Source organism: Camelus ferus, chromosome 13, assembly GCF_009834535.1.
Source record: "Camelus ferus isolate YT-003-E chromosome 13, BCGSAC_Cfer_1.0, whole genome shotgun sequence".
In the NCBI taxonomy this organism is placed as follows: Eukaryota; Metazoa; Chordata; class Mammalia; order Artiodactyla; family Camelidae; genus Camelus; species Camelus ferus.
This window is the reverse complement of record NC_045708.1, coordinates 28,120,271-28,143,603: the sequence shown is the minus strand read 5'-3', so window position 1 is coordinate 28,143,603 and position 23,333 is coordinate 28,120,271. Positions and strand designations below refer to the sequence as shown.

Below are 23,333 nucleotides of genomic sequence, written 5' to 3'. Positions count from 1 at the left end.
ATTATATATAAAGACAGATATGTATGTCATTTGCCAAGGCAAAAAGACTAGAAGGATTAATAATGGTTATTTCTATGTGGTGGGATTATGTGTATTTGGATTGTTTTTTATTTTCAGAAATGTCCCTAGCACACATGTGATACTTTCTTAAGTGAGAAAAACTTTTTTGTAAAGATTGGCCGAGTGCTTGCTCGACGCTTCCCAGTAAAAAGAGAAGCCCCAGAAGGTTTCACTTGAGCTTCCCATGAGGCCAGGGTGGGTGCTGGGCTGGCGAGCAGGGCTGCGGGAGGGCGGGGGGCACAGCGCTGCCACGTCCCAGCAGAGGGCGACCCCTCCACAGGGAGGGGAAGGTACACATCCACACCTCATCCCGTGAGACGACCAAGTTTCCAATTTTTAGGAAAGCACAGCTTTGAAGTAAATTCAGCAGCTCGTCCAAGGACATTCTGGGAGGAATGGGTTTTACTAGGAAGACACACAGGGGAGGCTCAAATTTGCAAATTCACTTAAAATAAGGCCGCTGATAATGCTGTTCATTCAGCGCATGTGTGCACAGTGCCGAGTGTTCTGGGGGCAGACTTGGTCCCCACACCGGCCTTGCCAGGGCAGAGGCAACAGCCCATTCTACAGAGGAAGGAGCGGGCTCCACAGTATAGTGTGGTCAGATTGACAAGAGGCAGAGCCAGGGTTTGATGCCAGCAGGTCTACTGGTAAAAATCCACCCTCTCCTATTCACAGCCTCCTTTCCTGTGAAATTATAGGGAATTTTTTTGAACCAAGTGACCCACTTCCCTACATAGAGACAGACAGTAGGGCTTTGCCCAATGAGCTGGCATCAGGGCCCAGATGGCACTGCAGTTGTGTGGATGTGCGCTGGGGGTGAGGCGGGCAGAGCAGTGTGCCCTACAACGGACAGCCCCAAGCTCCCGTGTTCTTTGCACCACCCCTTCCTGTCAGCATTTGCTTAGCTTCTGGTGGGCCTGAGTTGACCCCCCCTTATTTGTGCTTCTAATGTGCAGCCTTGAACATGACCTGGACTGCCAGGGGCAACCAGATAAACGAAATGGCCTTGGTAACTGACCAGTGTCACCTCATCAGCTTTGTGTCCTTAATTATCTCCCTTCTCCAAAACCTTTTCTGTTTGATTTCATTTGGTGGCTGCCTGGATGGCAAAGATGCTAGAAGTCTGTCAGGAAGGCCGTGACCACTGAACTTCCGAGAAGGGAGTCGTATCACTGTCCTTATGCTCCTGTTCTGTATCTGCAATGGGCAGGGCAGTCCACATTTTCAAAACATTCATTTCACAAACTTTCCTGGCACCCCAAACCATGCTTAGGCACTGAAGAAGGCTAACAGTGGCATTTGTCTAAAGTTTCCAAGCCTACACTGCCCTTGATTTTGGCAGGGGAGAGCTGCTGAATAAGGCTCTGAAATGGCAGGTTTCATGTCTGACGGCAGCTGGGCTTTTAGTCCGTGTCTGGATCCATGAGAGGAGAGGGCCAGAGTGGCAGGCACGTTCTCTGGCCGGAAGGGCCTTTGGAGATGTGAGATGCCAAGGTATGTCCTCACGTCAGAGATGGGAAACTAAAGCTTGACCCAGGAAGGGCATGTGTCCAGACATCAGGCAGGTCAGTGGCTGAGCTGGAGCCAGAATACAGGTCTGACCTTTGGGCCAGCGCCCACTCACTGCCACCCAGCCTGAGCACGCCTTCCTGTGCACATGGGGAGTCTCTTCCTCTGCACTCGCTCCTGGAGCCCCTCCCAGGTCCAGGTGGAGGGGCTGCTGTCCCGCAGCATGGCCCCAGCCTCCACTCCTGCTGCCGGCCCTGCGCTCCCGGAGCCCCTCCTCAGGGTGCAGTGAATTCCAGGGATGCGCGTCCTGGGCTGGGCCCATGGGTTGGGGCGGGCCCAGGATCTGCTTCTAATGACACGGTATTTCAGGGTTCAGGCAGCTGGACTCTGTCTGCTCCAGCAGGTAAATTACAGACCTGGCAAGTCAGAAATCAAATAAACACTCCAGCTGCCGGCGGCTGCTCCAAGGAGAACAGCGGTTTCCGGGAACCTTCCCACCCAGTTCAGCCTAATTGCTCCCTGTCACTCCCCTGGGACAGAGGCCTTTTCTTTGGCTCACAGGCCCCAAAGACCTGGGCACATGGGGTGATGCAGACATGGGTGACCAGCCTGTTCTTGCCTCCTGGACACAGGCTGACACAGTGCCTACCCTGACCCTGCATGGCCAGAGGCCACCCAGGCAGCACACTGGGCGGAATGGATCGCTCCTTGGAGAGGACAGGCAGGGAAAGCAGTTCATGTGGACTCTAAACAGCTGCTGGCTGCCTGGAGCTATCTGCTGAGGGCCTTGAGGTCCTGTCCAGGGTCAGTGGAAGAAGTACTCAGGTTGGTGACTGATGGCCATGAGCAAAGGAATAGATCATGGTGGCATCAGTGCTGTGCGTCTGCCAGCGTGGACCACCCACTGTAGCCACTGTCCTTGCTTCTGCTGAGGGTTATTTTTGTCTCAGTGCTGAGCACCACAGGGAGAAGGGGAGGAAACTGGAAGGTTCTTTGCTTCTCTGGGGAGTCACACCTCTTCCCCAGGCAGGAGAGGGGCAGGCCCAGGACAGGAAGACACACTGCCCTCAGACATCCCCACCAGCTTCAGCCTTAAGCATGAGGCCCACTGTTCTTTTTCTAATGTGCTGACTGGCGTCGGGCCAGGTTAGGAACCACTAATACATGGTATGGAGGGCAAGTGCACATCTGACTGTGTCCCGGAAACGCCCAGCATTGTGCTGGGAAGGGGCCAACCCCTGATGCCCACACCCATACCTCTGGCGAGTAGGGCAAAGCCCAACCACCAGCCTCAGGCTCCAGGTGCTCCCAGACCATCCTGGGTCGGACACAGCGAGGAATGGCCAAGGACAGGTCCTAAGACAGGACTTCTGTGCTGACCACAGTGTGCATCAAGCCAGCCAGGTTGGGTGGACAGTCTATCATACACCCCAGATCAGGGCAACAGGGCCTGGAGAGGGCCAGCTGACCGGAGGTGGGCAGGGAAGGGAGGGAGGGCCCTCGCTGCAGCCCCTGCTGAGCTGTGACGGCGTCGGAGGTCCCCGCCATGGGGGGCTGAGCACCTGGGGCGGGTGCAGGTCAGTCAGTGGCAGCCGCAGGCCCGGACCACCATGTTGCGGTGCTTGCGCAGGATGACGTTGTTGCTGCTGTCGTAGTACAGCACGGAGGTGGCGCTCAGCTTGGTGGGTGCGCAGCATGCCTTGGGGACCGCGTCCGGCTTCATCAGGTGCACCTGGCCGGGGAGGGGGCGGCCGGCAGAGGCGTGAGAACCAGGGGCTTCTCCCGGGACCCCTAGGCCCAGCCCCCAGCTCTGCCTGGGGCTCCGGCCGCTCCCCACTCCCTGGGTCCACCTCCACCTGCAGCAGGGCCGGTGCTGGCGGGGACCCTGCCCCTCTGCCCTCAGGCCCAGCCTGGGCACCGGCTGGCTCCCTGCCACACCCCTCCCCCCAAGACGGGACAACCCTGACCCTACTGGTCCCCAGCACATGTGCCCAGTCCTCCTTCCTGGTGCCCCTGCAGCACCGCCCCCTGGAGCCCCCCTGCTCCTCTGTCTTCTCTGTGCTTCTTAACGTCCCTGATCGTGTCTCATCGGCATTAGCTGTTGAAGGTCTGTCGGCCCCTCTGGATTGTGCGTCGGAGAACGTTCACGCTACACCTGCTCACGCCCAGGCTTCTAGGCAGGTATTGTTCTCAGCAGGTGACAACTGAGGCACAGAGGCCGGGCCACATGGCCGATGCTGCGGCACGACTGGGACCCAGCGTAGGGATCCCACTACCCTCCTCCAAACAGCTCTACCCCCAAGAGACAGCCTGATTGAGGGAGCTGTTTCAGCCTCCACCAAAATATTTATCCTGAGACTTGACACGATGAGCTGAAATATACTGGACTCTTCAGTGGGGCCCCACATGGAAGGGCCCTAACGGGAGCCCCACGCCCATCGGGGGCCAGAGAAAAAGGGGAGCCTGCTTCCATCCATCTGGGCTGCGTGGCCCTCATGGGAGCCGCTAAGCAGGGCTTGGATAAACCTGGCTGATGCGGTCCCCGGGCCCAGCCTTGTCCCAGAAGCCCCAGCTCTGAGCCAGCCTGCCTCCAGGACCGTTAGCCGGGCACTGGGCTGGCTTGGGACCCAGAGCCTCTCAGGCCCCTGAGGGGAGCTGAGGCCTCTGTGGGGATGTCCAGCCCCACTGAGCCATGGGGGTGCTGCTCCCCAACTTCCCAGCCTCTGCATGCGGCAGCTGGGCTTGCCTTTCATAGGCCCACGTGAAAGAAACCAAGCGACACCACCCACCTGTGCCAACCATGTAAGTGCCTTGACCAGGGAGGGCCTTTCCTGGGCTGGGACCCTGGAGAGAGAAGTTGGCACCACAGAGGGCGGCTATTCTGTGACTCCCCCCTAGACCAGAGCTTCCCCAGGTGAGGGACAAAAAGAGAGATGGCCTTTTGTTCCATCTGCACCAAACAGATTGATTTGGAGTCTAATGTGCCATTCCATTCAATCCGCTTTCGAGCCACGTGGGAGACCAACTCAGAGGTCCTGTTACTTACTGGCTGTATATCCTTGGATAAAAAATCATACATCTGTGGACCTCAGTTTTCTCCTCTGCCAAATGGGTATAATGGTACTTTTCTCACTTCCAACACAAACACATCTCCAACACATACCTTGTGCGAGCCCTCCCTGGGTGGGGAGCACAGAAATGTCCCCACGTGGTCCCTGCTCTCATCCTCAGCAGGAGGGGAGGGGAAACAACATTCCAGTAGACAACCAGGACCCACGGGAGCAGCACAACAGTCACAGCACACCCTCTGAGCCTGGGACACGAGTGCTGGAGAGCGACCCTGGCTGGGAAGGACCACAGAGGCGAGGTGTGCAGGGTGAGCAGGAGCTGCCCGGGCCCAGAGCTGAGGAGGCCCCCAGGGGTGCAGGCAGGGAGGTGGGAAACGCAGGGCACGTTCTGGGTCTGAGCACGGGCGGAAGAGATGAGGGCACTGGGACGTGGGCTGGAGGACATCAGAGAGGTTGGCAGGGTGGCCAGTAAGGGGCCCCCCTGCATCCCAGGCGAAGGGCTCAGACTTTCTCGCAGGGGTAACGGGGCACGACTGAGAACAAGGTGGTCATATCAGTGCTTTAGTGCGGCCCCCAGCTGCCATGTGGGGAACAGCAGACAGTGAGCCTGGAGAGACTCGCTTCCTCTCAGGACACCCGACCCCCATCCCTCGCCGCACCAAGGCTCTTCCTTCCCAGGCCTCTCCACGGAGGACACCAGTCCTCGCCCACCTCTCCTGTGTCTGCTGTCTCCCCAGACAATCTCTTCTGTTCTCGAGACTCAGACCACATGCGACGTCTCTCGAATTCAGACTCCAGCCTTGCTTCCACCCACCTGCCCGACTTCCACATGGGGTCAACATGGCCTCCCACGTGTGGGGGCAAAAGCAGAACCTCAGGTTTCCTTCAATCCCTCCTCCAACCCAACAACGTCGTCGTTCCCCTCCTCGTCCTCAGGGGCAGACCTTCACCCCAGCACCCAGTCTCTCAACCCTCACCTGCAGGCCCTGGGCCCCTCCCCTCCTTCCTCCACCTGTCCACGCTGCCTGGCCCACTTCTCACCCCGCCAGGCGCCCTGGTCAGGCTCCTTGCCTTCTCCACACTCCACCCACGGTCTGTCCTCCCACAGCTGCCAGAGATGCTTCTAGAGACTAAGTCAGATCACGTATTGCTTTGCTGAAACCCTACACTGGCTTCTCGGTTTACCTGGGACATAATCCACTAACTGCCCTGTTAGGAGAGACCCCCAGGCCCTGTGTGAGGGAGCCCTGCCCACCCCCACCGTCACCTCCCTTCTGGCCCCTTCTCTGCACACCAGCCTCCTTTCGGGGCCCACGGTTCCTTTGCTCATGTGTTCACTGACCGCCTCCCCAGAGGGCAGCCACTGCCTTGGAGCACCCAGCACAGGGCCAGCGCTCCCTCCTGTTGACTGACAGCCCCGGGAGCTGAGGGGCGGGGCTGGTGCAGAGGGAGGGGAGCAGCCCTGGGAGGGGCAGGTGCTGGCATCACCTGAGCTCCTCCAAGGAAGGTGGCTTCCAACGGTCAACCCCACGTGACCACTGGGAAAAGGAGGCATTATCTTGGGCTCCAAGCCACTTTTGTTAATTCATTTAGTCTCACTCTATAGCATCACCTTGGCACAACCTCTAACTGAAGTGTCTAGACCAATGTTCTAGAAAGAAGCCTCAGCATTTAAAAAAAATCCATTTAAAATAATTAGCAATAAGCAGCAACAACTATGTTCCTATTATAAACTATTTTTCAGCCTTTAAAGTTGCCCCGAACACTGGGGCATCCAAAGCCACACAATCTGTAGAAACAGAGCCGGGAGGGACCCAGGACAAAGCCAACAGGAAAGTAAGAGGCGAGGAAGCCAAAGCCAGAAGGGCACTGGGCACCCGGCGACTCCCCCACAGGAAGCGGGGGCAGAGCGCACACGCAGGCCACCCACCCTGACCCGAGGGCATGTCACTCGCAGGAGGCTGAACGCACCCGTGAACCGGTGCATGTGTGCGCTCGGAGCGCACAGGCAGCGGAGTGCTGTGCACCTCTGACCACAAGCAGGCGGGCCTTTATAAGTCCACACCCACTGCATGTTTGGGACTGTCCCCCCTGCACGTGGAGGGCGCAGATGTGCACGCGTGCACACCTGTCAGTGTGTCTGGAGCACATGTGCTCAGCTGGGGCCAGTTTCCATGCAGGTGTGGGCTTTCACTGCGCGTGCACGCAAGGAGGTTCCCATGCAGAGGAAGCTCCCTGACTCCAGCAGAGCTGCCATCACCTCCTGGAGTCCGTGCCCCTCTCCTCAGTGTCCCCCTCCCCTGGGCATCCAGGCAGGACCGACGTGGTACTCACCAGGGACTGCAGGATGGCGTGGTTGGTGGCGTTCATGCAGGAGTCCAGCGGGAAGGAGCACTCCCCTTCACAGTAATAGGCTGAGTAGCCCTGGGGGGCGATGACCCAATCCTGGGTTGAGGGGAATAGGAGGTGGTGAGTCCCATCCACGTGCCCCCTCCCCAGCCCCGTGGTCCAGCACCTGCCCTTAACCCTCCCTCAGCCTCAGGGCCCCATCAGCCCACCCTCGGGCCCCTCCTGTGGCCATCTCCCCAGAGGCCTGACATCCACCCAAAGCGGGCAGGGCCGGGCACGAGCTCTGACCCTTCACCCGGCATCAGCCCTCAGCATCGTCCTCCCCAGCCCGCCGCCAGTCACAGCAAAGGCACAGAGGCCCTGTCCACCCTGGCCTCAGTTTCCCTGCTGAGCTCTGATTTTTTTTGTGGCTAAGGATTCAGTCTCTCCAGTTGCATGGTTTTTATGAAAACTCACTTTTCACTGTAAAAGCAACACGTTCTCCTTTTAGAAAACTTGGGAAACAGAAGAAAATAATACATAAAAAAAGAAAATTCCTCATAATTCCAACCCCCCCCCGGACATACACTCGGGATCTTCAGATGGGGACTGTCACTCAGGGAAGAAGGAGAGGCAGGAATTACCAGCCAGCCGAGGTCCTGGAAGCTGACGTAGAGCTCATGCCGGCGGCACACCTGCCGGCCATGAGAGCCGTGGACGTCATCTGCGGGGGACAGACAGGGCAAGGTCTTTGCTGGGGTCCTGCTCTGTGCAGCCACCACGGGGAGCTCCCAGGGCGGGGGACGCCCTGATGGGCATGTTTGTTGAATGAATGAATGAGGGGAAACTAAACCATTTGGTCTCATAAAGCCCATCCCTGCAGCTCTGCTGGTGCTGTGACCCAGCTCAAGAACCTTCAATGGCTCCAGATGGCTCTCTATGGTTACAGTCATCCCACACTCAGACCAGCCTCCCCTGACTTTCAGCCTGTGGACCTCCTGATGGTCCCATAAACAGCCTGGGGACCCTCGTCCATCCAGCAGCTCGTTCTTCTTTCCTCCAGAGACACCCTTGACCTCACCCCACCTCTCCTGCCACACCCACTCCACAGGACAAGTGGCCCCACTGAGGGCAAGCAAAGGCCGACTCTCCATGAAGGAAAGGAGGGCATGGGGTGGGTCAGGCTCATCCCTGATCCCGAGGAGAAGACCTTTACATAAACACCTGGATCCTGCTGGGCACCTGACTGATGGAGAGCCAGGCAAGGCCTAGTGGATGGGCAGGGCAGAGAAGGGACTTTGGGGCAGCAAGGATGTGAGGACAGAGCCCTGAGAGAGGGTGTAGTGGCTGGCCCCCAGGATATGGGGGCACAGGGGTATCAGGAAAGGTGACTGAGGGGTGACCACTGGCTTGATCCTGCCAAGGCCAGGAAGGTTCTGTCCCCACCACTGGTCCCCAGGCTCACCAAAGATTCCCGGCAGTTTGTTGGGGGGCGGCAGCTCGTTGGTTCTTTTCGGCGGCCTCCTCTTCAGGGGCCTCACTGCCCGAGGGGCTCGTACAGGGCCAGGGCTCGCCCTGAAAAAGGTGACCACGAAAGGCTGTCTGGAGCGTGGTGCCCGTTGCCCCAGCAGACCAGCCAGACCAGGATCCACGCTGTGCCCTGAGACAGAGAGAGCAGAGAGGGCCTATTACTGGACGCAGTGCGCCCCATGCCAGTAAGGCCAAAGAAGTACTGAAATTTGGAGTTTGGAGCAGAGAAAGGTTTATTGCTGGGCTGAGCAAGAACAGCTCACACCCAAAAAACCCTAGACTTTTCCCAAGGGTTTCAGCTGAGCATTTTTAAGGCCAGCTAAGGGAGGGACATCCCAGTGTATGTGGTCAGCTGTGCACAATTCTGATTGGTTAATGGTGATCAATCCCTAGACACCAGAAGGTCTGGGGGCCACGTGCTCATGATCAAGTAGTTAATTTCTTCCATTTGGTGGTGGGTTTTAGCACCTGAAAAACTCAGGAAATATGCAAGAGCTTCTATTGTCTCGTACTTCAGAGAGGAGCTGCAGCAAAAAATATGGGGGGAATATCTGTCCTGGGAAGGCCCCATAGGGTTCTGCTTGGTTACAACCCCCCTTTTCTTTGATAGTCCTCAGTCTTTAAGAGAACAGATGTTGGATAAGAAGGGGGATAATATTTTGGATAGAGAGGTTAATCGTAAACTCAGCAAAGGAATTCAGTTTCAATCTCCAATTTGTTTCATCCTTCCCTCTCAGGGAATGGGGCGATGACCACTCTGGCTAATTCGTGCTGAAACAGGGCAGAGTCCTACCTCAATTTGGGGAATGGATACCAAGTTGGAAATACTCCCAAGTTCCAAGTTCTGGATCTGAGTCTTGTATGATTAAGATCTCATTCCCTGAGGAATTCAGGAAGAATAAACCTGAAAACAAGTCTGGACTTGGCACTTTGGGGGAGACTCGTAGCCAGGTAGCCAGTTATCTACTTTTATCTGAGTAGGTTTTGACTTTTGATGTGGTGTTAACACACACATAATAGGAGCTATTGGCCACTGCACACATCTCCTTTTTTCTGCTAACATCTGATCTAAAGCAATTTTATTGTCTAGAAATTTAATAGTTACAAGAGGGAACCTTGAGGTCATAAGGTTGCAGCTGCCATCTGCCAACAGACACTGCTTTGAGAATGGCTGGTGACGTCCTGAGTCTGACACAGCTCAGAAAATTCAAGTTCTCAACAATACAGGAACATATCTGAAATCATGTCCACAATGGCCACCTAGTTTTACCTTGGGTGTCTGAACCACAGCTATTCCATTTTGACTTTCAAAAGCAGATGTACAGTGCATGTCCAAAGGCCATAAAACAGGCCGCTTTGGTCAATAAAGTTTAAGTCAAATCATGCTTAAGCCAGAATGACTTCCCCATACCTCAATATGTGCAGATTTTTCCATCATTTCCCCTTTTGATTACAAATCTTTCTATAGAAAGTATTGATGATCAAAATAGCTGTCCCTTGATGCTAATATGGTAGCTCCTGCTCAAGTTTAGATCATGTCCCTGGTGCCAGGCCTCCTTTACATCTGCCTGGTTATCCACTTGGGGGGAACTAATCAGACATGGTGAACAGGCCCAGAGGTACGTTAATGGGGAAACACTTTATAGGTTATACATTTTATCACTTATACCGAATTGTTACACAAGCATTGTACATGTGCTTTTAGCAACAGACTTAAAGCCAGCATTGTTATGGATCATGAGTAGTTATACTCTGTGACAACTCTACTAGAGAATTCTCTTCCTATCCTAAACACTGGGGACAGTGTTGATAGGGAGACAAATATTTGATTAACAGTTCAATTAGAAAACATAGATTAAAAGCCAGTAGTAATTCAGACAACCCAAAAATTGAAACCATGTTCATCAGTTCACTTAATCCTATACAATTAATCCCTTCTACTAACAGTTTTATGAAATTAGAGTTTTCATCAGACTTCTTAGATACCTTACCCAGCTCAGCTGTATGATTTAAAAGAAACCTGTACTTGTCAAATAGTCCTTTCTATGAATACTGTTGAAGATGAAGCAGTTCTGCAAAACATCAGCTTAACTCTATGGATGGCAAATGGCCCAAAAAGGCATGGCAAGAGATCTGATCACAATGTTTTTGACAAGGAAGCTTAATCAAGTTGCTGTGACATACAAAATTTTAAGATAACAACCAGAACCATGACTGATAGCATGATACCGGGACATATCTAAATTTCAGAAACTCTACATAATTTCTAGAATGTCCAGAGCAACAACATTCATCCATACTGCATAATCCGAGGCTTTTCACTCATTTGACAACGCTTCTCGTGAAATTCAACACACCGGCCAATCTTAGTTCAGTATGTTTTGCTGAGATGACTCCGGGACCCTCCAAAGCATCCCAAAGTCAGCCGAAGTCAAAAGAACTTGAACTAGAACCTGATAGGAAGTTTGTCAAAAATATCAAAAAGTTCCACACAACCTATTATCAGAAACATTCTAGGCAAACTTGTTTTCTTAACAGAGAGGAACCAAACCCAGTCCTGTACCAGCCTACTTTTAATAACAAAAATCCATTTACCTAAGTAAGTCTAACCTACTCTCAGGCCCACCGTGCACAGAACTCCTTTTTCAGGTCTCTCTTTCTACAAACTTTCCACAACTTTCTGTAACCATATTAATTTATCCCACATTTTCCCCCATCTTGAAACAACCAGCTCTAGGACCGAATCACTTCCTTCTCCTTTAACAAACTGCAATTCCATGCCTCAATTTTTTTTTTTTTACTCAAAACATATAGCCTACTTTCCTACTGTATACTGAAGTGTTTCCTTTATGATTTTTAGTAGCTTTAATTACACATTTAAATTAGAATCCTCAACTCTTAAAAAAAACTCAATCTCTAGTGAATGTTTCAGTATCTTATTTTGTTTGGGAATGACCTAGCTAGTCAACTATTCCATAAATTTCCATCATTTAATTCAGTACAGCACAACTCTAAAATTTCAAGTTACCAAATATCTGAAGAGATCATTTAAAAGTAGACATTCCTAAAACACTATTTCTAAAGAGTTCACCCAGAAGCTCTTATCGCTATGCATTTCATTGACTTACAAGAATTTCATTATACCCATTAATTTCTTTCTGCTGACAAACTCTGCAATAGGAACAACATGAACTTACTGACCTTCAGTAAACTTAGGTACAATAAAAGACATGTCTGTATTGATTATACCAACAAGCTTAAGCTAGCTTTAATATCAGAAATCAAGTCAACATTGAATGTTTCCTAGATCACATGAACCTGATATTTGTTCTGTCTAGCTTCTTTTATACTTAGAAGTATTTAATTTATAAGCAGTTACTTTTAAGTCAATTAAATAGAGCTCATTTACAAGTTAACTTTTTAAAAGACAGACAGAACCAGAGATCTCAGTTTTTCTGCTTGAATTAAAAAAAAAAAAAAAAAACCCACACATTTTCTTCCTTGAGAGCCCAGGTAGATCACCCACATCTCAAAGGCATAGGAAGAGAAACGCAAATCCGTCCTCTAACTCCTTTTACTAAACCCAACCATCTTGGCTATTTTCAGGGTTTTTTTTTTTTCCTCCCAGTTCCCAAATATCCACTTCAGTTTAAAGAAATAACAGTCATAGACAATAATATATGTATCATTTGTTCACATACACATGTCTCACTTTCAGTAAAACCAGGAAGAGACAACAGTATTTGGACTGTGGTGCGGAGACACACAAACACACACACAACCAAAAAAGCCAAAGCAATTGCAAAAGGCCCACTTTGACATAACAGCAGAGCCATTAGGGGCCACTATTCTCCAGATCTCAGGGAGTACTGAACTCACACAGTGTTACAACGAAAATATCATTTTCTTTCATTTACGGGAGCATAGCTGAAGATCTCCTAGTTTTGCAAAATATACCCTAGGGGGACTTTAAAATGGAGCAGAGCTCTGGTCCTCCATATTTAATTATTCAAAGCTGATGTTATCAAATATCAAGCAAGTAACAGTTCAGAATGGTCTGTCAGGGTCACAGTTCCCCAGCCCCGGAAGAGGGATTCCCAACCAACGCCTCATCTTTCCAAAAGGGTTGAGAACCCCAGCCAATGCCGCATCAGGGGTGAAGCTGAGTGAACCACCAAGGCTAGAAGGGGAAAATCCCAACCAACACTTCGCCTCAGGTGAAGTCAACTCAGTAGGGAAGGACACCCTGGTGTCATCACACACAAGCCCTTTTACTCACCAAAGACATCTCAACCAACAGGCCAGTGTAAGTACTGACACACACACACATACAAACAACAAACATGGTCCCACAGACAAAAGATCACATGAGGGGTAGCCCCAAAATCCCACTTCCACTCCCAGAGTCTTCCAGAGTAGCTCCCAATAGGCCCAGAGTGGCTTACTTCCCAAAAGGGAATGAGCCCAGATGGAGTGGAAAATCCCCAGCCTGCCCAAGCTGGAGCGACTCACCCCCAAGCCACACCGAATGTGGATCGTAGCTCTGGGCCTTTCTTAGCTTCAAACAGCCTCATGCAGAGGCGGCCATGCCTGTCATGGAGAGTCCCTGCTGGTTACCTGGAGTGAAGTGAGCTCTGGCAGCTGCTGGGGACCCAGGGAACAGACAGCCTCTGGCCGAGGTCGACCTGCCGCAGACTCCTAGGCTGGTTTCGCCAAAATTGTTACTGAACGCAATTTCATGTGCCTGACGCACAGTGAGGCCAAAAAACTACTGAAACCTTGGAGTTTGGAGCAGAAAAATATTTGTTGCTGGGCAGAGCAAGAAGAACAGATGGCTCATGCCCAAAAAACCCTGAACTCCCCAAAATGTTTTCAGCTGAGCATTTTTAAGGCCAGCTGATGGAGGGGCATCCCAGAGTGTGTGATCAGCTGTGCACAATTCTGATTGGTTGATGGTGATCAATTCTTAGGCACCAGATGATATGGGGGATATGAAGCTCATGAGCATTAAGTAGTTAATTTCTTCCATTTGGTGATGGGTTTTAGCATCTAAAAAACTCAGGAAACATGCACGAGCGACTATTATCTGGGTACTTCAGAGGGACTTACAGCAGAGGATATGGGGGTCGTGTCTGTCCTGGGAAGCCCCCATAGCGTCCTGCTCCGTTACACCCAGATCCCACAGGGGGACATAGCAGGGACCTCCTTGCCAAGGCTCGAGTGGGCTAGGAGAATGGAGGCTGAGGCCTCAAGGGACCCACTGTGCTTCGGTTTCCTCCTCTGAAGACCAGAGTCCCACATCCAGCCCCAGCCCCCAGGGGACAGGGCTGCAGGAGATGGGGGAAGGGGCCTCTCAAGCCCAGGGCCAGGATTAGTGATGGTCATGGACACTGCCAGTTGTGACAGCGTTTTACAGCTTTCAGTCAATTCACATGATGATCTCTGTCTGTCTTCACAGTCACCTGGACCCCATGGAACCCCTGCTTCACTAAGAAATGTCAGAGCCCATCAGTGATGGCCCAGAGCCTCAGTGCTAGGGACTCTCAGAACCAGGGTCCCCACCTCCGTCCTGACCTCTGAGGCTCGAGTTCAACCTTCCACCTTACACTTTCTGGGGATCAGCATAGGATCTGTAACACCCACTGGTTGGAGCAGCTGCCAAGACTTCGTGAACACTTGCTCTGCTGAGCACAGCCGGAGAGCAGGGCACTCACCATCCTAAATGAGCCCCCAGGCTCAAGGCAGAGAGACATTTGCCCCAAGTCCCAGAGCCAGGGTTCAACCTCCTCAGTCTAATTCCGGAGCCCAAATTTTTACCCATTTAAGGTCTTAACCACTGGGTTGGTGGTTTAAAAACAAAGAGGGAAAAGGCTGCAGGCAGGGACATGATTGAGGGCCCAGCCTAGGAATAGATGCTTGTAAAAGTGGGATTTACCCACAGCTGCTTAAAGACTAAGGATGTGGGAAAAACACACTGATTATCCCTGGAAAAGTTGACTCCACCAATGAAACAATCTTCTTGTATCTCTTTGTATTTCCAATGACTTCTTGTTTTTTTAATTGTAAAAGCAATATAAAAATAGTTGTTAAAAAATTTTTTTAAATCACCCATAAACCCCCTCCGCACTCCACATCATTTTCATGTATCTCGGATATTGTCATATGTCAATTTAAATTTTACACAACTGTGACCATAACCAAGGAGTCTGTATTTTTTCCCAAGTTTTTCACATAAAACATTTTCCCAGTTATTAAAGTCTCAACTATGAATATTTCAAATGTATAATATTCCTTTGAGTAGAGACATCATAATATTTAGATGTTAGCTCATCTTCAGATATTTAGGTTATTTTCTGGCTTTCATCACAGACATGAGAATGTGGTAGAACCTCTTCATGTCCTTTCCCTGTGGAATTTTTTAGACTAAACAACAGGGGCATGATTACCACTCGTTGTTATGGTTCTTAAACTCAGTGTAGAGCATCCCACTTCCATGTACATTTCACCCAGATATTGCAACACTGATGCACATGCATACACACACATGTACACACAAACATGTACACACATTTTTATAGTGAGAGTGCATACGTGCACATACATAAACACATGTCATTTCCATTAGCAAGTCTCATGATCCGATCCTCCGCCATACAAATCAAGGACATCTCCGCCCCACTCACAGGTCAAGGACAAGCCTGCCCCACTCACAGCCCTGCTAAAAGGTCAGTCCTTATACAGCTGTGCTTTAGCCCCAAGTCCATGGGCCAGAGTTGACTGAACAACTAATCAACCAGAGACTAACCTTTGACCTATGACATCACCTGCCACAAACATGCACTGGACCCATTAGAGGCTCCACTCAGGGGTGACCCTGCTGAGACAGGAGGCTGTCGGCTGCAGGAGTGGACACTGGAAGGGCCCAGCGAGAAGCCCTTCAGGGAGTTTGGGTTACACAAATCAGAGTCATGAGGAAGCTGCAGGCCCCTGATGATGTGGAGCCACAGACATACAGCGGCCCCGCCGCAGATGGGAAAGTCTGTAACAGCACCAGGAGGTGGCCCTGGAGTGATGCGGGCAGGTGGAGTGGAGCTCCATGCCTGCAGGCAGGTGGGGCAGCCTTGGCCTGGGAGCCCTCCAGGCTTGTGTGCTGCTGTCCGGTCCTTGGGTCCCTGGAGAGCCCTGTCCCTGGGGTAGGGGGCCAGGGAGATCTTCGGGGCCCCCAAGGCTGTGTTCACTGTTGGCTTTTCTTAGTGCAACTGTTTGGTCAAGGATTGGATTGAGGTATCCTAGGCGCAGAGAGACTGCACTTTTCCCCGTGGCACCTGCCCCAACTCAGCCTGCAGTCATGGATGTGACCCTAGTGCCACAGTGAAGGACAATCAGGACGCCTGGTTGAAAGCTTTGCAGGGAATCCCAGCTGTGACCCAGTCCGCTTCTGTCCCGTAGGTTATTTCCTCACTGTGGGAGAAGGAGGAACGCAATGCTTTTCCTTCTTTCTACTATCTTAACAGCCCTCTCACTTGCCTGCTTCTGGAAACTTCTGCCTGCTCCACACTGCTGCTGGAAAGCCCCTCCTGACACCCAGGGCAGATCAGGGCCACCTCCCCAGAAACCCCGAGAGGTGCCGCACAGTCCCCTCAGTAGCGTCCATCCACTGCCCGCCTGGTCACGGTCCCCTGAGACACCCTGTGGCTGTCCCTTCAGGGAGCACTATCCCTCCATCCCAGGCCCTGGCCCTCCCATTGGGGTGACACTCCAGTGAGGCCCCTCTGACAGGCCCTCCTTGACCAGCTGCAACTGGTCCTGTTCTGACCCACCAGCTCCCATCCTGTGTGTGCAGCCCTGGCGCTGCTCTGAGAAAGTGCGGGCTCCATGGCGAGCCTGGGTGTGAACCCTGCACACAAACACACACACACACACACACATGTGTGCACACATAGATTAACTCAGTTTTTTCTTTTTAGGATTTGAGACTGTGGATTCAGGAAGAGGTACCTCACTGCCCCTCTTGGGTTACAAGGGAGTGTTAACAAGAGGCCTGTTCGGGCTCCGTAACAGAGAGGAAGGGTCTAAGTGTCTGTTCAGGATGACACAGGAACACAGGAGAAAACCCATCTGAGACCATCGGTCAGGTTTCTAGAACACCTCCTGTCCTAAGCCTTTGGTGACGCACAGACGAGCTGTTTATTCACAGGGGAGACTTCCCGGCGAGATGTTGGCACCAACGGTCTCTCCCCCTTCAGTTGCCCCATTACCAGTTCACTGGCCACCAAGACAGTTTTCTTCCCTTCTAGAGACATCTATTTAGCTATTGGGTGGGGGTGGGGGGGTGGAGGAGGAGAGGCTACAGGGAAACGAAACTTAGCGACAAAATGAAAAGCCCCAGAGGAAAGTCAGAGGGGCCAAAGGGAAAACATCTTTCATTCAGACATTTCCGCTGACCACAAATTCACATTTACACGTGTGTTTTCATGGTTGCAGTAAAACGGTGCCTTTGCAGTGATTCTGGGTGGAGTTGTTCCTCCCCCATCACTTTTCTCTACATTTCATGATTCAGCCATGCGGGAAGGTGCTTCGGTGAAACCCTTCCTGTGGGATCATCTCAAGCTGCACAGAATTTAACGTTAAAGATCACAGACAGTGAAGAGGGCGTCAACGTCTCAGCGACTGTAGCAGAGCTTTCTCAGAACTCACAGAACATACAAGGCCAAGGTCTCGGTTTCCCTTTGGTTTTTAATTACAGTTCTATTCCTCTTGAGAGAACAAAGCCCGGCTAGTGGCAGGGTGTCTGGGGTGACGACAGGGGAGAACTGGCCAGACGCTGGTGAAGTGCAGAAATGTGATTGTGTCCTCCTCGGATGCAGTCCTGTGAGGTCACAGTGGGACCAAGGCCACTTACCAGTTAGGCTGCGATCTGCTGCATGGGTCTGAGATTCGGGGAGAAGGCAGTGGTGCTCCCCGTGCTCCTCTGGATGTCCTCCACCATCAGGCCATCCCAGAGCTCAATCAGAGTCAGTCCTCTCTTCTTGTGCACGTGAAACACGGCCTTCTCAGTGATGATGCGGTCCACGCACCGCTTCCCAGTCAGTGGCATTGTGCATTTCTCCAAGATTTTGGGCTCTTGGCCTTGGTGCAGTGCTCCACGGGGACCACCACTCTGGTCTTGGTGCTGGACACCAGGTCCATCACACCCCCCATTCCTCTCACCTTCTTGCCAGGTGTCATCCAGTTAGCCAGGTGACCATACTTGGAAACCTGTATGGCTCCTAGGAAGGTTAGGTGGATGTGGCTCCCTCGGATCATGGCAAATGATACATCACTGGAGAAAAAACAGCCCCCGGGAAGAACGGTGACTGTTTACTTGCCCACGTTGATGAGATCTGCATCCACCCCATCTTTTGGTGGAAACGGACCCAGGACCAGGATTCCATGTTCACTGTGAAGATGAATGGTCATATTGGGGTTGATGTAGCTGGTGGCCAGACGAGGGGTCCCGATGCCCAATTGGCATACATGCCATCCTCAAATTCCAGAGCTCCCGCTTGATGATCCGTGTCCTCACACCATCCGTAGACTTGCTCCTTTCATCTTCCTCTTTCCAAATGGTTACACGCTCAATTCTTTTCTCATATTCCCCCCTCCCCCCCGGATGACACGATCTACATAAATGTCAGGAACCTGGATGTCTTCTGGGGCAAATGACCCCGCATCCACGACTTCTTCCACCTCCACCACTGAGGTTCTGGCGGCTTTGCTGTTGAAGTTCCTGGCGCTGGCCCTGAAAATGAAGTTTCCGGCCGGGTCGGCCTTCCACCCTTTCACCAAAGCAAAATCGGCCATGATGGCGTGTTCCAGAAGGTAATGCTGCCCGTGAAACTCCCTCACCTTTCTGGGCTGACTCAGGATGGCGATGTTGTCTTCCTCGAGGTACCTGGAGGGTGCGCCTCCCTCCTGGACCAGGGTCGCGTAGGCCGTGGGTGTGTAGAAGGCGGGCACACCGGCACCCCCTGCAGGGATGTGCTCGGCCCGGGGTCCCCGGGGTGTGATCTCCAGCTCCAGTTCGCCCGCCAGGTACTGGTGCTCGCAGAGCGCGTTCTCCCCCACGTACGAGCACACAATGCGGGTGATCTGCTTGGTCCCCAGTAAAAGGCTCAACCTGAAGTTGTCCACCCCCAGGTTGCTGCTGACCACGGTCAAGTCCTTCACGCGGGTCTTGAGCAGCGCCCGGATCAGGCTCTCCGGGATCCCGCAGAGCTCGAAGCCCCCGACCATGATCCTCGCGCCTCCCGCGATGTCTCTCAGGGCTCCACGGGGTCCGTGCAGAACTTAGCGCGCGCCCGGGCGCTGCTGGCGAAGCCGCACACGCCGCTGGTCGCCAGCGCGGGCCCCTGAGAGGCCGGCAGGGACCTGCGGCCCAAGCTCCGATGCCAGGAGCCGCAGGGTCGCCATCGTCCGCTCTGCTCCGGCGCTGGGCCCGGCGGGGACAAGTGGGGACAGGCTGCGGCGGCGGCTAGCGCCCCGCCGCGCATCACGGAGTAAGGCTCGCTTGGCGGTGAGGCGGCGGCCTGGCGGGTCCCTGCCACCGGCTCAGTCTCCAGCTCCAATGACCAGCCGGCAGGAGGGACCCGGGGCCGGGAGCCTGGAAGCTCGGAACAGGCGTCCCTCTGGGGAAGCCTGGGGACTGTCTCCTTCCCTGTCCATTGTCACCCTCCCTCGCAGGGGCGCTGCTCCTGTCCCCCCGCCCCAAATCCCACTCCAAGTCAGCAGTTCCCACAACTGTGTCCCCTACGCTCCTTGTCCCAGAACGCATGGACCGCTACCAGGGCCTCAATAATTTCCGCTGAAAGAGACACCTTGATTTTCTGCCTCAAACCTGCCCATCCTTTATTTTTCCCCAGCCTAGGCAAAAACAAAACAAAACCCTAAACCAAACAAAAGGTATTAACAAGACCCACTGTTTCAGTCCCCATCACCCGCGGCTCCTCTGTGCACCCCTCTCTGTGTCCTTGCTGTAACAAGCCCCCCACAGCTCCCACTTCAACCCTGTGAGGCTCCCGGGGCCTCTGACTTCATTTTCATCTCCCCCAGTCTACTCTCTCAACTGAGGTAAGGGGGGTCTTTATTTAGTACATAAAATAAATAAACTTTATTTTACAATAGCTGAGATTTATAGAAAATTTGCAAAGTTCCCACACACCTAGACCCAATTTCCTCTGGGCAGTGTTAGCATTTATATGACTATGGTAACGTTTGTCACAACTAATGAAGCAATATCAGTATCTTATTATTTAACACAGCAATGTACTGGGATTTCATTGCTTTTCCCCAGTGACTTTTCCTCTTCTGGGATCCCACCCAGGGCCCCACGTGGCATTTAGTCATCACAACTCTTTAGGTGCCTCTGGGCTCTCACAGCTTCTCAGACTTCCCTTGTTTTTGATGACCCTGACAGTTTTGAGTACTTGTCAGTAGTCTGCAGAATGTCCTGCAATTTGGGTTTATCTGATGTTTTACTCATGGTGAGACTGGGGTTCAGGGTTCTGGGGACAAAGACCACAGAGCTGCGTGCTGTTCTCACTCCATCAGGTCAAGGGCACCTGGGATCTAATGACTATTCCTGGGAGCCTGAGTGCCTGGCAGGGGCGGGGCTGCTCAGCTCCCTCCACTGCAAGTCACAGCCTCACCCCGGCCACACTTTTGGGAAGCAAGTCACTGAGCAGAGCCAACACTGAAGGGGCTGGAGAGATGCTACACCTCGTGAGGGAGAGTGTCTCAGAGGGTTGTTTTATAAAAACCAGGTCAGACCCTGTCATCCCCCACTGTGATTAAATAAAATGATATTTAATATTTAATATCTTGCCCACCTCATCTCCTCCCAGTGGCTCCCGGGCCCCTGTGCTCCAGTCCTGGAGGCCCCTTGCTATACCTCAGGCCCGCCAACCCTGGGCCTGCCTTTGACCTTTCTACCCCCACTGCCAGGGATAAAGGAGGCTCCCCTCCAGACACCTGCTGAATGAATGTATGAATCCTTATTCCACGGAGGAGGGTACCAACGCTTGGAAAAGCAAGTACTAGCAGGTACTGCCTACCAAGCTCACTGTGTTAGAAGGCTGCAGAGTGGGGGTTCACACCCCGGCATCTGCCTCAGGGCCTGAGGGTGTGGCCACTTCCCCTCAAGCCCTGCCCAGGACAGAAAGCCATGGTGGAGAAGGCAGCTCCTTAGAGTAGGAAGAAACGCCCATTTCTTGAGGAGGGAAAACATGGACTCACTCTTAGCAACTCAACTGTTGGTCCTGCAGAAGGAGAGGATGGGCTCAGGGCTGGTAGGGGCCTCCTGCTGGCCGGCACTGCGGGAACCTTACCCTTTCTCCCCTGGGCCCGCGCGGTGGGGAGGGGACTGTCACCTCAGGGCACAGCTGAGAAAGGCCAGGCCTCCTTCAGGGCCAAGGGAGGTGGTGCCAACTGTGTCTGCTGCCAGCAGCTTCCTCGGAGGAGCCCCCTGCGGAAGGTTCTCTGCTGACCCCTGAGTCTTACCATCCTCTGTTTCCACATAGAGGCGGAGTCCCAGGTCCTTGTTACGGTTCAAGAGCCAGCGGTCACTGGCTGCTGTCACGTCCAACACCAGCCAGCCCTCGTCCCCAGATCGGAGCGTCTGAAGATCCAAAAAGAACAAGTCAGACTCCCTGTGGACATGAAAGAACAATTAACTGAGGGCCGGCACAGCTGCCTTGGAGTTTCCAGTGCTCGCCTGGGGCCCGTTAGTGGGGCATCTACCCCGCCGGGCTCTGGCCTGAGCGCCTCACGTGCCTTTTCTCACTGCATCTACCGTACAAAGGTGTTATTGTGCCTGTGTACAGCTGGGGAAACTGAGGCTCAGGAGCCCACATCCAGGACGGCAGGGCGGGGACTTGAAGCCTGGACTGATGCTGGGCCTCTCCGCATGGGGACACCAGGCCTTGGGCCAGCATCTTTCTTCTCTGAGGATGTGCTGCCCAGGAAGCTCCCCTTCTGTCCTCTGGGAAATGTGCCCCAGGGCTGGGCCGGACTCGAGCGGGCGGCAGGGAGTGGGGCGGGCACCTGTTGGACTGCTCCGGGACCACCTCGAACATGCTGACGTGGAGGGTCCGGTTGAGCGGCTGGGCGCTGGGCAGCTTGTAAATCCGGAACTCTGCGGCTGTGACAGCCTCCCCTGCTGGGATCTGGGTCAGGTCAAAGCGGAACTCCTTCCAGGGGGGCTCCTGGTGGCCCAGGGCATGGTCATGCTCCACTGCAGGACAAAGCAGGGCTGGCGGTCACTCGTGGTTCTGGCTCAGGCTCCAGGTTGGGGGGGCCAGGTGGGAGCTGGGGGTCTGGGCAGCCTGGGTGGGCCGGCTCCCTCCTCGTGAACAGGACTGTCCCTGCTCTGCCTCCCAGGTGTGGAGGGGGCTCTGTGCACAGTACACGGCAGGTACCCACAAGGACAGCTGACATTTCTGGCTCCTAAGCCCCAAACCCTACCTGCCCCGCTCGGCTGCCTGCTGACTCGCAGATCCACAGATGAGGCAGAGGACGGGCCCCTCCTCTGGGAGATGGACGTCAGGTCCATGGCGGAAAAGGGCCACATGGCAGCAGGGACATAGCTGAGGGATGGGGCTCTCCCCAGGGTCAGCTTTGTGTGGATGGGAGGTGGGCGGAGAGCAGGCTCGCAGCTGACTCTGGAGCTGGGCCTTGAGGGCTGAGAGTGGATTTGCCATGATGTCAAGGGAGAAGCACATGGCAGAGGAAGGGACCAGCGTGAGCAAAGGCCTAGACTGAGGAACGACGGCACCAGCAGGGAAAACAATGGCATAAAACCCAGCAAAGGGCCAAAGGACGGCAGGACCCTTTCTGGGACAAGGTGAAAGAAGAAGGGGAGGGAGAAGGATACATGGAAAAGAACAGGAAGAAGCAGGGCAGTATGACAGCTCCTGGAGAGGCCCAGTCAAGTGCTGGGGAAGTGGAGGATCCCATGGTGTGATCTGAGCAGGCTTCCCGGAGGAGGTGACACCAGAACTGGCCTTTAAGGACAGGTGGAGAAGGTGGCAAGGAGGGCGTTCTACACACAGGTGTGGGGTGCCAGGGCTGCCCACCGTCCAGCTGTGTGGGGCTATGGTGTGAGTCTGGCTGTGGCCTACTGGGGAGGGCTGGAATCCTGCCCTCAGAGTGTGGGCTGTGCTCTGGCCAATGGGGCTCAGGGTTCTGGGCAGCAGAGCTGCATGGTTTGAGGCTGGACTGTAAGCTATGTGTGGAGGCGAGGGTAAAGCCCAGGCTGGAGGGGACCAAGGTGGCCGGTGGCGGGGCTGGTCTAACAGTCTGGGCAAGAGACCGCAGGAATGGAATAAAGCCCACATCTCCCCAGCTGCCCGGATATGCCCTGGATAGTATATTTAGAGCATCTCACTTTAGCCTCCTGTCACTTTCAAATACTGAAAATCTGTGTTTCCACAAAACAAGGGTAGGAGCCGCCCAGCGCCTTCTTCCAAAACCAATACTGAGATTTTAATTACATGTTTGTGAATCTTTTTAAAAATTCTCTCTTTGGCTACTGGGCTCAGTGACCACAAGTCACCAGGCTGGTAGTGGAGGCGGATGTGGGAGCACTTCCTGTCCTCATGGTGGGAATCTGGTCCAGTGATGGATGGGCAAACAGCTGTGCTGGGTAAGGCCAGTGGACACACATGTTTGGGTAGGAGATGAATTTTTCTGCCCCAGACCAGGGAGGAGAGAAAATAGAACATCCATCATCTAATAGGGTGCTGGACCCACAGTAAATGCCCACCCACGAGCCAGGCTGTTTCAGAGGCAGCGTGACAC

At 53.4% G+C, this 23,333-nt stretch overlaps 2 protein-coding genes across 3 annotated transcripts in view; both read right to left on the bottom strand.

Annotated features, from left to right (window-relative positions):
* Positions 1–77: 77 nt before the first annotated feature.
* Positions 78–23,333, bottom strand: part of BMP8A (bone morphogenetic protein 8a) — a 37,576-nt gene continuing 14,320 nt past the window's right edge. The window contains exons 2-7 of one of the 2 annotated variants that reach the window (XM_032493914.1): positions 21,579–21,768; positions 21,036–21,184; positions 8,434–8,628; positions 7,556–7,692; positions 6,975–7,085; positions 78–3,304 (exon numbers count right to left, since the gene is read on the bottom strand). In XM_032493914.1, the coding sequence (XP_032349805.1) occupies positions 3,155–3,304; positions 6,975–7,085; positions 7,556–7,692; positions 8,434–8,628; positions 21,036–21,184; positions 21,579–21,768 (932 nt within the window). In that variant the 3' untranslated portion in view covers positions 78–3,154. The remainder of the gene's footprint in view (positions 3,305–6,974; positions 7,086–7,555; positions 7,693–8,433; positions 8,629–21,035; positions 21,185–21,578; positions 21,769–23,333) is intronic. The other variant, XM_032493915.1, reaches the window with a different exon arrangement.
* LOC102513512 (succinyl-CoA:3-ketoacid coenzyme A transferase 2, mitochondrial) lies at positions 17,131–18,950 on the bottom strand. Its single transcript, XM_032493913.1, is given in 7 exon segments — positions 17,131–17,618; positions 17,621–18,004; positions 18,007–18,039; positions 18,042–18,141; positions 18,144–18,805; positions 18,808–18,886; positions 18,888–18,950. Coding segments are annotated over 7 exon segments (1,536 nt in total). The 3' UTR covers positions 17,131–17,403.